Consider the following 13,260-nt stretch of genomic DNA (forward strand, 5'->3'; position numbering starts at 1 on the left):
AAAGCGACACATCCCCGCTGCACCCCGACCATTAGAGATATGTAAGTGTTCCTTGACCATCCATGCAGAGGTACATCTCTTCACATTCCCATCCCCGGTCCCAGGAGCATCGCTAAGGCGTCTGGCCTGTCTCCTGCTGTTAGGTGCCAGTGTGCATTCCACTGAGAAGGAGATAGATCAAAGACAGAAAGTCCTGGATTCATTAGTTCCTGTCTCCTTGGTGCTGTGTAAAAGAATCCATCTGCTTACAGAGTCACCCTGTCTGGTCCATTTCAGTGTCTTTATTGTAACAGGATTGTGCAGAGTTTTCTCTTTACAGTTACATTCTTACCAGGCATTCACCTCATCATCTGCTGAGCACCTCAACTCATGGCAGGATCAAAATCTGTTATGTGGTAGCGTCTTTTTTGTGGCCTAGAGAAAGTTAGATTTTAAACCTGCACTGTAAGTTGTCCCATAAGTAGCCTCTAGTGGCTTTAGTTTTCACTACCGTTATAGCTAAATCATTTACAGAGGTCAGTAACTGGTCAACAGTTACAAAACGTCCAAATGCTAGCAGAACAGAATAAAAACATTCATATTTCATTCAAAACATTCAAACATTCAAGATTGCCTGGATGGATTGACTCATCCAGAAAATGTGTGAGGAACTTGAGGAACTTTCGAACCTGGGTCGTTACAAGGCGTAGCCTATTGCCTACGCAGTGTACACACTAGAAGGCTGACTAATCCAACCACTGCTTGCTTGCCAATTATTGTCAGGTTATGACTCAACTGAATGTTGCATTCCACCCATCCGAGCTGTGCCTGTACATATCACTGTACAAACTGTACACACTGACTTGTGTGTGGTATTTCACATCCCCTTGGAGATTTCCACCTGTTTGATTCCTCCTGTCTTCTCCTCATGAAGATGTCCCTGCTGCTATATAACAATGTTTTCTTATCACGCGATAGGCGATGTGTTTGCATTTGTTAAGCTCTCTGCGGCACTGGAAAGAAGGGTGACGCACTTAAATTGGACTCTCCTGACGCTGTCAGTCTGAACTCTGTCAGAGAGGAGACTAAAAAAAGCAAAAGACCTGTTGAGATGGCAGATACCTCTGAGAGACCCCGTCTCCCCTCTCCCCTCCCCCCCAACCCGTTCCCCCCTCTACCCTCTCCTCTCACCTGGCACACACACACACACACACACAAAAACACAGACACTCACCTCTCCTGGCACACACAAACTTCTCTCTAAACTACACACACACATGCACCCCCTTCTTTCAAACACACACTTCACTCTCTCACTCTCACACACCCTCGTCTCATTGAGGGTATTGATCTTGGTAAATACCCGACCATCCCTCTAGCTCCTTGTTGTCCGTGCCAAGCATTCCATGTCCGATGCGTCCCCCCCAGACCTCTTAGTATTCCTCCCAAGATTCAACCCGGTGACCAGAATGGCCGCTCTATTTTGCACCGATCAAGCAGAAGATCCATCCAGTTTCCTGCTCCCCCACCACACCCACCACCATGCCCTCCCCCACCCCCCCTGAAGTACCCACATGGCACTCGGAACACCATCGCCATCTCCTCTGTCTCCACAACTCCTCTGGCGTCCGGGAGGCTCTCGGGCCTGCCATTCTAGAGTTCCCGGGTACCTAGAAACTAAACCTCCTGATCCCCCCCAACCCACCCACCCACCCCGTTTCCATGGCTGCCTCCAGTCAAAAGGAGGTCCTTTCTGGCCCGGTGTGTTTGAGAAGTGCCTGTGAAAAGATGCCTCTGTGTCCTGACAGCCAGAGCCAAGGGAAATGCTGAATTCCACCGTTGGCGTCTGTGTTGGGGCTGTGTTAAGACTGTGTTGGGACTGTGTCGGGGCTGTGTTGGGGCTGTGTTGGGGCTGTGTTGGGGCTGTGTTGGGGCTGTGCTGGAACTGTGTTGAGTCTGTGTTGGGGCTGTGTTGGGGCTGTGTTGGGGCTGTGTTGGGGCTGTGTTGGGGCTGTGTTAGGGCTGTGATAAGACTGTACCGGGGCTGTGTTAGGGCTGTGTTGGGGCTGTGATAAGACTGTACCGGGGCTGTGTTAGGCAAGTAAACAGAATGTTTCAATGAATGAAACACAAACAAACTTTGTGCATTGTTAATGCTGTTGACATATACCCGGAAAACACTGATGAAGGTATTTCCGGCCCCCACCCACACACCCACCACTTTAACCACAGTTGAAATGACACAGTGGAAAGGATTGTGGGAGTGGCATTGAACCTAGTATGGTAAAGGAGACAATAAGCCTACAGAACAGGTAGGTTAGGTGTGCAATCCAGAAAGATAACAATGGGACTTACGCCTTAATTTGGAAAGTTGGACTCTCTACAGAGGTATGCGACTAGACAATATGTTATTGTATGTTCATATCAGTTAATCATGTGGCCAATATCCCATTGGTTCTTCATCAATATATTCCAATGTTCATCTTGATGTCCAGTAGAGGTAGAAGATTACACCGGCCGAACATCTCAGACAAGACCCAAAGATAACTGGGTGGACTGGAAACCACTAGAACCGACATACCTTCAGAAATGGGGATATCCCACCATGTGTGACTGAAAAGATGAGCAGCCGACCATGGGCCATCTCTTGCTTTGGTTTCGTCAGAGAAAAGGTTGGCGGTTCCCCAAAGCTACCAAACCCTGGTTGTGTTTTGGAATGCCACTTTGAAGGCAAAATGATTCCTGACTATCTTATTAGAAAGCACCATATTTGATACAATGGTACATACTGGCCTTTGTGTAGCCTTAAAAGGCTCATTAAATGCACATGTTCTTGTTAAAGTTAGGCTGTGATCTTTGTTAAGCAGGTGTTTCATCCGGTGTTTCAGTGTTCTAAAAAAAAAAAATCCTGGCAGTGACTGTGAGTCAAATAGCAGCACATCAGAACCTCAATACATCTGTTCTCCTGAGACTAAATCCACGTCCACGTAAATCCAAGCATTTTTCCCGGTAAGAAGACCACAACTTTTCCAGAAACCTATATTCACAAAGATCCCTCTGTATGTATGTGCCCGTCAGCCTTTCTTATGTTAATACCACTGTGCATACAGTCCTTCCCTGGTGTGTGGTATCATTCTTGAAAATGAAACAGTGAAAAGCTGTGAATTTTTACCACACTATTGGAAACTACGACTGCTGACTGTGCACGAATCGCCGGCTACGCGCCTGACTCTGCACGACGTGGAGGGAGAACCGTTTCCACTCAAACTCAAACTCCTTTCACGGAACACCTGGGACTCCCCACATCGCTGCAGCTGAGGCAGCAACCACACACACACACACACACACACACATACACACGCACATGCACACACGCCCACACATATGTACGCAAGCACACACACACACACACACACACACACACACACACACGCACGTACAGTACGTCCACACATACACACACACACATGCAAGCATGCCCACACATATGTACTCAGGCACACACACACACACACACACACACACACACACACACACACACACACACACACACACACAGTATGCACATTCACAGACACACACACACACACACACACACACACACACACACACACACACACACACACACACACACACACACACACACACAGCCAGGACCTGGTAGGCCCAGTCCGGGCTATGGTGAGCCAATCATAACAATAACCAAGGCACTGGTCAGGTATCATATACAACCCATACTGTTCTATTGTCTCTTGTTCCATTGCCTGTAGAAATTCTGTCAAAACTGTGATACATTCTGCATATTTTACAGGAACTTCAATGTATTTAATATAGAAGGTAATAATGGTTAATAACAACATATACATATGAAAACACAAGGCAATATGCAAATGAAATATTTATTTATTTATTTATAACAAACAATTATTTATATATACACAGCGAACACACACACACACACACACACACACACACACACACACACACACACACACACACACACACACACACACACACACACACACACACACACACACACACACACACACACACACACAGAATCACCACTTACAGTGCATACAAAGTGGATTAGTGACGTTTGGTGCGGCATAATTGGATGCCTCTAGTCACAGAATGCTATCACCCTCTGCTGGACAAACTCGGTCTTTACCGAAGACAAGTTAATGTAATATAATATTGTGCCTCACAACTTTCCCCCTATCTGTTCGATTGAAGTAACAAGCAACTTTCATTGCATACACATGTAAAGTAACGAAATTCCGTTGGCCCTACAGTTGTACTTATGGGTATTGTCCATTTAATGTATAATGTATGAAACCATGTCCATACAATGCTGATTTAAATAATTTAATTAAAGCCTAAATAAGTAAATTTAAAGCCCTATTTTAACCGGATGTCATAATCATAAACATGCTTTGCCCGATTGTACATGACGTAGCCTGAGATAGGTTGACGCAAGCGCATTTGTATAATTGTGCGCAATTCTTTTTTCTTATTTTTTTTATACCGAAATTGTACTAACCTTTCTCTTTGCCACGACTAGCATGTCGCTCAAGTATTGATAAAAAAAACGAATAAAACCCCAATTGTGTATTTCCGGGGTAGCGTCTACTCCATTTCCGTTAGGGGATGAAAACATTCGTCATATTGTCGGCATGTACAGTGCTGAGGATTATGTAATAGCGTACTCATTCAATCGCCATGAAATACCAATAGATAAGAGTATATGTTTCCAGCAGTATAGCGACGACCCTGATGCCTTCAGGATAAATCCTAAGCCGTTTAAAACACAAGGATGCGCTGCAATTAACCACCGAAAAACCGCATAGACGGTCGGGAGGAGGCGGGCCTGATACACACTATCTGATACACGATATCATTGTGTGTCAAGTCGACTGCTATTCAGAGCAGAGGTGGTCGTGTGTTACGAGAGTGGTCCACAGTGCTGACGTGTGTACTATTATAATACATCCATGGCTGTACTCTATTGAGTATTCATTACGCAGAGGAATAAGTAAGTGCGCCTACTAGGATATTCATTAATGCATAACAAAGAGCGGACTGAGGACGTTGAATACACATCCGATTATCTAACGTTTTTTTGTTTTTATATGTCCACGCTATTCCAAAATGTTTTGCGTATTTTGATGTACAGTATAGGCCCTATGTCACATTACCTTGTTGTTTAAGTTGTCCATTTGTCTTGTACACTACAGAATCACGAGTGAACTCTTCAAATACTGCGAAACATGTAAGAGGCTTTAATACATATTGCTTTTTACCACCGACCTAATATTGTTTGTAATTGAGCACGAGTTGACGTTGTGAACTTTTAATTTGCAAAGGGCATCTCTCAAACATCGCATTTCAATGCCTGTGGCAGCTGGCGTCCTACTGGTCGGTGTACCCTATTCAATCTCCTTAGCGGCCCAGTGGCTGTACGGTTGGCCAAATAAGCCCGGCTGTAGAAAATACATAGAGGCTCTGAGACCAAGGTAATCAAGCATTAAATAAATATTAGCAGACAAATACAAAATCAACTAGAATAAGCCTCTTCCCATCTGATTGTATATGCCTGTCTCATATAAACCTCTGTGTTCATTGTGAATGTATGGTTGTTATTTAGCATAATGAATACCTAAAGGACTATATATATATATATATATATATATATATATATGATTTGTTAGAAGAATGATGCATTCATGCTTAGTCGAGGACATTCAATATCTTTGTTTCATTCCTAGGCGAATCTACTGTCTGGCCAGAGCTGTGCTCGAAACACTAAAATACCTACAGTACGGAAAACTGTACTTCCAGTGGAAGTTATGGTACAAGAACGATGAGAACCGGAAGCATTACGAGAAGGTAAGTAGCAATCAGAGGTTGAAAATTACTCATAAAGGACAAAAGAGAATCCACAACGTTAATCATAATAACTGTAGGCTATATTTGAAATATATAACTATACTCTAATTATTACGCCTTTGGGTTTTCTACCAGAGAAAATACTGAGAAAATGGTCTGTGCCTTTAGAAATTCTGTGATGTTTACATGTACGTCTGTTTTTTTTCTCCCTAAAGGGCATCACCTTCGGCCGCCGAAGCAACAAGATGGACCTGTACTACTGTCCCATAGGGGGCAGGGGGGCCGGGGACAAGCCTGTTCCCCTGGTGGTGTTCATCTATGGCGGGGCGTGGGGCTCTGGAGACCGGTCCATATACTGTCTGCTGGCCAGGCGGATGGCTGAGGAGCTGGGTGCCACCGTGGTCTGCCCCGACTACGTCACCTACCCCAAAGTAAGGCCAGTCAGGGCCACTGAGTCCTTCCATTACATTGAATGAGCCTCAAAACAAGAGGAGGCCGAGGGAGCCTGTCAGAGACCGAATATGGGTCAGATGTTGGAGCAGGGATTGAAACAGCTGAATGCAAAGGTCTTTCCTCACCTCTGCCAGATTCAATGGGTTGATTATTTATTTCCTCTGTGGTGTTGTATGAGACTTACTTTATATTTGAGTGTTTTATATTGTATTCTGCTGCTATCTTGGCCAGGAGACACTTGTAAATTAATTGTTTGATCTCAATGATGGAGGCTAAACTGGTTAAAGAGGAAAAAGTAGATACCTGGTTTCCTTTGCAAATAGCTAGAGGTCACAATATGTAAATATTGTTAGGTGAACTAGAGCAAATTAACATTTCTTCTGTACACAATGCTTATTCATTTGGAAACACTACAATATGCTTCTAGCATGTCATGGTATTGGAGATACAGTCATTAAATGGTAAATGGTCCTCATTTATATAGCACTTTTATCCAAAGTGCTTTACAGTGTTTGACTGACATTCACCCATTCATGCACACATTCACACACCGACGGTGGAGTCAACCACGCAGGGCGATAGCCCTGCGTGCAGCCTGCAGGATTTACTCTATATTCAATTTATATGTTATGTTTTGGGCTGAATTTCAGGGGAATGTTTTGTGCATGGTACAAGATATTACGGACTGTCTAGTTTGGGCACGAGAGAACGACAAAAAGTACAACTTTGACAAGGTAAGTGACCTTAATATAAAAACATACATCATGACTTTCAAACATGAATCATATCATCCCCAAGTCATTCTACATTTTTCCAAGTAATTTTGGCAAAAACATCCTGTATGTGTTATTATTGTGGGAAAATCCACATCTTACTTTCATATTGTACAATCTACTATCATATAAATTGAACGTGTCACCACACGTTTTTACTTACAAGCTACAAGCTACTCAATGTTGCATAATGTAACATAAAAGCAATCTATCCACGGCTCGATCGGCCCAGGGAATCATGCTCTCTTATTCAATTTGGTCTGTGGCGTCCGATCAAAGGGAATTACAATGACAGGACGTGACGTCTGAATTTTTTTTTTTTTTTTAAAGTGGAAAACCGACCTTTTGATTTTATTACTAACATTACAAATCAGACCTCACTATCAGCCGGCTTGAATACACAGTTCTTGCTACTTTCTTGATTGTTGTTTTATCATTTTTCATGTCAACAACGTCACTGTTGTGCCCAGGAGCCATCGCTCGCTGGTGCTAGCTCCGGCCATGACAGTAGTCGTACTTCTGATTCCTGGTCTCTGATTGGCTGCGTCCTCTTGTCTGGCCTCTCCAGGACAACATAGTGTTGGTGGGTCACTCTGCGGGCGCCCATCTGTCGGCCCTGGCCATCCTGTTCCTCATCGACTGCAGAGACGAGCTCTTCATCGAGGCGGGCATGCAGCGGTACATCGCCAAGGCGATAAAAGGACTCATTGGTGAGTCTTGTGGCACTTGCTAAAATGTCAGCGAGGATAGGGTGGTTTTTAAATGGAATAGCCCTCCGGCTCCGTGCGTTACAGCGAATACAATCTTTCACTCTATGGTTCATTTTGCGTGCTTGTTGTTGTGTACACACTGTATATGTGTGTTTGCATGGCCTTCTCTGTGACCGGATAGCAAACTCTCCTTTTCAATTCTTGATGACAGCCTGACATTTGTCACCAGGCTTTTTTTGTCCTTATCTTGAAACCTCTTCAAATTCATTTTCAAACAAGGTCTCTTGTATTCTAAATGTCAAATCTTTATTTACTTATTGAAAATAATATTTTTAGCACATAGTCATGAATTTTCATGTTTAAATGTTCAAAAGGATTGTGCGTGTGTGCAGTATTTCCCACATTGTTGGTAAAAGACAGCAATAATCATTACACTTAATCTGAAATGTTTATATTCCAAATCCACAAACAATATTTTACTGGAGAAAGCTGAAAAGTATAGTTTGACAGTTGTGTTTAATCATCAGTGTATGTGGACAGTATCTGCACAGTGCCCCAGAGCTAAGCTTTAACATTTTAAAATCCTTGCATATTTTAACTTCACTAACTTCTCATGTGTTGTGCAGGTCTGAGCGGCGTCTACAACATTGTGGATCACTATGAGCATGAGCAAATGCGAGCGGTGGAGTACGTGTCCACCATGCATAAAGCTATGAATGGAGTCCACAACTTCCCTTACTACTCGCCAGAGCACATCCTCAACACATTCAGCCAAGACAAGCTGGAGAGGTGGGACCCTCACAGACTTTGATCCTGTTCATGAAATTGGTGTTGTGTAATTGTTTTAGTTTTTGACAGTCCAAGTGCACAGTCCATTCCTTATTTACTAGATTTGTTTCTCGTCACTCAGCCCGGTGTGAAGTGAAATGGAATGAAATGGGTGTAGACAGGCGAATACTAAAAAAAATACTGCATTTCATTCATAACTCGTTGACTCACTGAAGTGTAAGCATCAGACATGCACACATCACACTTTCTTATAGACTTTTGAAAATATAATTGTCCATAACTGGGTCAAAATAGCATTTAAGACATGCTTAAAAGCAACCATTACAACGGTCCAAAACTGTGATAACCTGCCTTCAATGCGTAACATCTTAACCTTAAATAAAACGGTCGTCTCTTAACTCTGCCAGAATTCCGCCAATCAGCCTGATCCACGGGACCAATGACATCATAGTTCCTGCAGAATCGTCCGTCAAGTTCTCCCAGCTCCTGACATCCCTGTGTGTGAAGACGTCCCTCTACCTGCTGCCAAACATCGACCACACCGAGATCGTCACCGACCTCATGGTGCCTGACCGGCACTTCTACCACGCCGTCTACAGCTGCATTAAACAGGAGTACAACAAACTCATTGGTGTTTGCTGAGGGCCTCTGACCAGGGGCCCAGTCGGACGGCTTTCTCCCGGTCATCTTTGTTCTATTTGCCTCATCTGTAGCCTTGCCTACTACATACCTCATTTATGTTAAGGTCATAACGATTCCAGAGTGGCTTTTCCACTGCAACACACCATATTTTGTTGGGTCATATTGTGTCTGAATTGAATCAAGTGCTATGTGGTCTTATGACATTTGTGTTATATTATGACATTCATAAGGTGGTTTTCTTGTAAGAATTTCAGGACGGATGTTTTTACTACGAGCCTTACTGAGTTAATGGATTAATGAATTGTGTAAAGAAAGTTGTTTTAATATATAAAAAGTCACTCGTATTAATGCAGGTAGTATTGACATTGATATTTGATATTATTAACCTCACTGGATTTGTCATGTGATCACTTTAAGCACATAACTCATGCCTTATGCTGGTCCATATATTGAATGAAATGGGTTGTGTTATCGTAATGTCTCCTTCCATCTCACCTATTAATTTATTTTGTAAATTAAATGTTTAAAGGCAATATGTGTCAAATTTACTGTCCTAAACCATAAACTGACCATGATTTGTCACTAGACATTAAGGAAACATGCTGAGTTAAAATACTGGCTTCTCCGACAGAAATGCTACAGCCAGTGCATTCTTCTTTGAAGTGTCCGTTCTGGGCTGGAATGTAGTTTGTTGTTTGGGCCTGTGTGTTATGATTTCCTTCTCTGAGTACCCTGGGTTGCCAGTTGAGAAAAAAATGGGGACAAAAATACAGTGTCCTTCAGCCATGGAAGCAAGCCAACAAGCTGGATCAACTGGGATTGTAGTAGATTCTACCTGACCTTTCAAATAAGCCCCATGACCAGAGCTGTGCTAAAACATGGTTAAATCTTTGAGTTGCATTTGAAAGATGCAGACGGCTTAGAGCCCAGAAGGATTTCAAGAATGATGCCGCAGGAGCTGGTATATCATTTGAAAACAAATACATTGCAAACATATACATCAGCTGATCAACTTACCGTGTAGGACTGGTCATTGCATGTCATTGTAGAAATACAATAATTTCAAGTCTGGGTAGGAGGAGGTGGGTGGAGACTGCTCTCTAATATTGTGAATTGGGGCTGCAGTAACCATTTTAAACGCTTGGTGTCAACGTAAAATATTGTACCTTTACACCCACCAAACAATTTTGGTCATCAGTTTAACCTCCTAAAATGTGACTAAAGCTTGGACTTCAATACATTACCAAGTATGTGTCTGTTGAACATTTTCTGGTGGCCCGCAGCTTACACATTAAACACGGTCTGTATTCAAATCCTCAAGCAAACTAAACCTGCCATTATGATTCCCTGCACATTTACCAGCTGTTCCCACACCTTAAACCTTTGAAACGAAAGATATGTTCATCATCTCCAACAGTGTCTTTGTGCTTTATCTAGGAATAAGGTCAAACACACAGTGACATGCATTTAAAACAAAGGCTTATCTGCGAGCACTCCTTTGGTTTTCCTGTGCTTGAACTATACGGCCACCCACTGATTCTCATTATCATACTAAGTATTAAATGCTAGGTTCCTTGTCGTCGTGGCCTATAAAACTGATTTATTTTTTACAATGATGTAGGAAGGAAGCCCTGAGGGGGAGCCTGGTGAGCTCCCAAGCTCCCATGCTCTTCAAAACATTTCTCTCATGCTCTTCAAACGTTTAAAACGCACATCATCCAACTTTCGCATCACATTCCCCTTCAGTCTGGATTACACTTCTTTCTTATGGTTGGCAACAGGGAATCTTGGCTGAATATGTGATATGCTTCTTTTGGTTAGCTATGCGTTGTTCATAAAGAACTGTTCTGTTGCTTTGCTTGAATATTTGCACCATTAAACTTTGCTTCAGGCTGGTATGCAGGCAGGTCTTTTAGGCTATGGATGCTTTGATTTATTTTAATGCGGTACAACATTTATCCTCCACTTTCAACAACCTTATCCTCAGCATAAGCTGCAGGGATGAGCCTGAAGGGTATTAGTGTTCTACGTATGTAAGTTTGAACTTGGAGTGAGTAGAGGCACCATTTTAACGGCTGTGACAATTAATTGACAAACAAACAGCCTGTTCAAGCAACGTATTGATTCCATACCATCTCTGTGTTTCTGTGATTTTTGTGGAAATAACATTAAGAATCTCTTCTTGTGGTGTATTAGTGTGCTGCCCGACCCCACACATTCTGAGGTCCTCAGTGTTCCCCGAGGCTGCTTCCACCTGCTGAGGTTCCCCAGAGGTCTCCTGCTGCACGCCCACCAACAGAACCACACGATATGCGACCGCATCCGAGACCTCTGGCCCCTCTGCTGGGATGCCCTGGAACAGCTCGGTGATACTGTCCACCCCCATGCAGAGGGAGCTTTGGTGGTTGGTACAGTCCGACCCGGAGATACCTTCTGCTACCCTGCCCTCCGTCCCACTCATGTGGGCTTCGGTTCACTCACAGACGCCATGGTCTGAGATGCTGGAGGGGAGGCTCAAGGGAGTCCTAATTTTTTACCATGCATGTCACACAGATTTTCATATTTTGAAGATTTCTCCATTTCTTCCTCTGGGTCGTCAACACCGGCTGGTTCTGGGTCCAGAGCCCATCTCCTGTCATAGTATGGCCATGTCTTGTCCGGTTGTGAGTCCTGCTGTCCTGCTGTCCTTTAAGCTCCTCAAGGAGCTTAAAGGGGGTGTTCTATTGGCTGCTTAGAGACCCCAGGGCCTGAGAGCAGCCGGGACTCTGAACTTCTACCTAGCAGCCCAAAGGGACAGTAGCAGGGACACTTAACACTCCAGGTGTGGCCTCCTGCACCAGATCACTGCCTATTTGGCTGCTCTTGCTCCAGCTGAGGTGAATGTTCAAGTGATGTGGTGGTGGTCCTTCTCTCAGCACTGAGGAGCAGTCTGAGGAACACTTGTCCACACACTCAGCCAATTGGAAAGAGAGAGAGATGCTTTTGTTTTTTTCAATGCCTGTCAATAAGACAAAAGAGTATTAACCTGAATACCATATTTATATCTTTCGCCTGATAAATCATGTAAAAGTATCTATCTATATATATATATATATATATATATATATATATATATATATATATAAAAAGAACCCTATATATATATATATATATATATATATATATATAGGGTTCTTTTTTTAATGAAGAACCCCAATCACATCTCATTCACATCTCAATTCACAACTTTTGACATTGAACGAGTGGGTGACAATGCAGATTACTAACACAGTATTTCAGTCTACTAAACAGTCGACAGTCTACAGTCTTTCAAAATGTAGGCATTACGTAAACAATGTTACTTAACGTATCTGGATTAGTGTGGAAATGGTCTAACTGTTAATGTGTAAAATAACATACAACTCAAACTCAATAAACCTTAGAACATTCCGCAAAGCTTGGGGTAATTCTTCCAGCCGCTATTCCCTTTCAATCCCTCGCTCCAGCTCTGTCAGCATCAAACGTTGTCTCAACTCCCAAGACGGAGAAAGATAGAAAGAAATAAAGAATGAAAGATACATGTCAGGCTACATAAAGCTAAAGAGTCAGACAGCTTGCAGTATATAATAAAAACCAGGCAACTGCTTCTCAACAGTTCTATGCTTACTGTGGTAATCCATATAGCCATACTTCTATTTTTTCTTCGTCTTTATCTCCTTAGGGAACCTTTTTTTAACAGAAGGATTAGAAAAAAACATTTTCTGCTTTTTTCTCTCCATAGGAAATTGTTAGTGAGTACAGAACACTGTATTACATTTAAGGCTTAGGTGAAATTTAGATCAAAACTTGTGCTAATATCTTGCGTTCTCCCCCAAAGGATTCCTTGAATTGTTTTGACTGGTCTTCGAAGCGACCAGTTGAAACGATCGATTGGTCGAACGATCAAAAGGCCCTCAGACCGACTCTCTGAAGGCCTTCTTGCCCTCCACTACCAGACATTTCTGCAAGCTTGCTACGTGCTTGGCAGCAGTGTAGTACGACAACCA

General features: G+C 42.9%; 1 protein-coding gene across 1 annotated transcript; it reads left to right on the forward strand.

Annotated features, from left to right (window-relative positions):
* The first annotated feature begins 4,670 nt into the window (after positions 1–4,670).
* On the forward strand, positions 4,671–9,768 carry LOC311343494 (uncharacterized protein). The gene is made up of 9 exons (XM_084468356.1): positions 4,671–5,014; positions 5,217–5,251; positions 5,346–5,495; positions 5,748–5,868; positions 6,084–6,299; positions 6,972–7,055; positions 7,663–7,804; positions 8,431–8,593; positions 9,001–9,768. Coding segments are annotated over exons 2-9 (1,113 nt in total). The 5' UTR covers positions 4,671–5,014; positions 5,217–5,249; the 3' UTR covers positions 9,236–9,768.
* The last annotated feature ends 3,492 nt before the right edge of the window (positions 9,769–13,260 follow it).

This window comes from Micromesistius poutassou, assembly GCF_964030765.1.
Source record: "Micromesistius poutassou genome assembly, chromosome: 5".
Taxonomy (NCBI): Eukaryota; Metazoa; Chordata; class Actinopteri; order Gadiformes; family Gadidae; genus Micromesistius; species Micromesistius poutassou.

Excerpts from the sequence above, each read along its gene's own strand:
- LOC311343494 (XM_084468356.1), top strand. Across the intron at positions 5,496-5,747 it reads ATAGAGGCTCTGAGACCAAG|GCGAATCTACTGTCTGGCCA; the intron begins GTAATCAAGCAT and ends TTTCATTCCTAG. Across the intron at positions 5,869-6,083 it reads ACCGGAAGCATTACGAGAAG|GGCATCACCTTCGGCCGCCG; the intron begins GTAAGTAGCAAT and ends TTCTCCCTAAAG.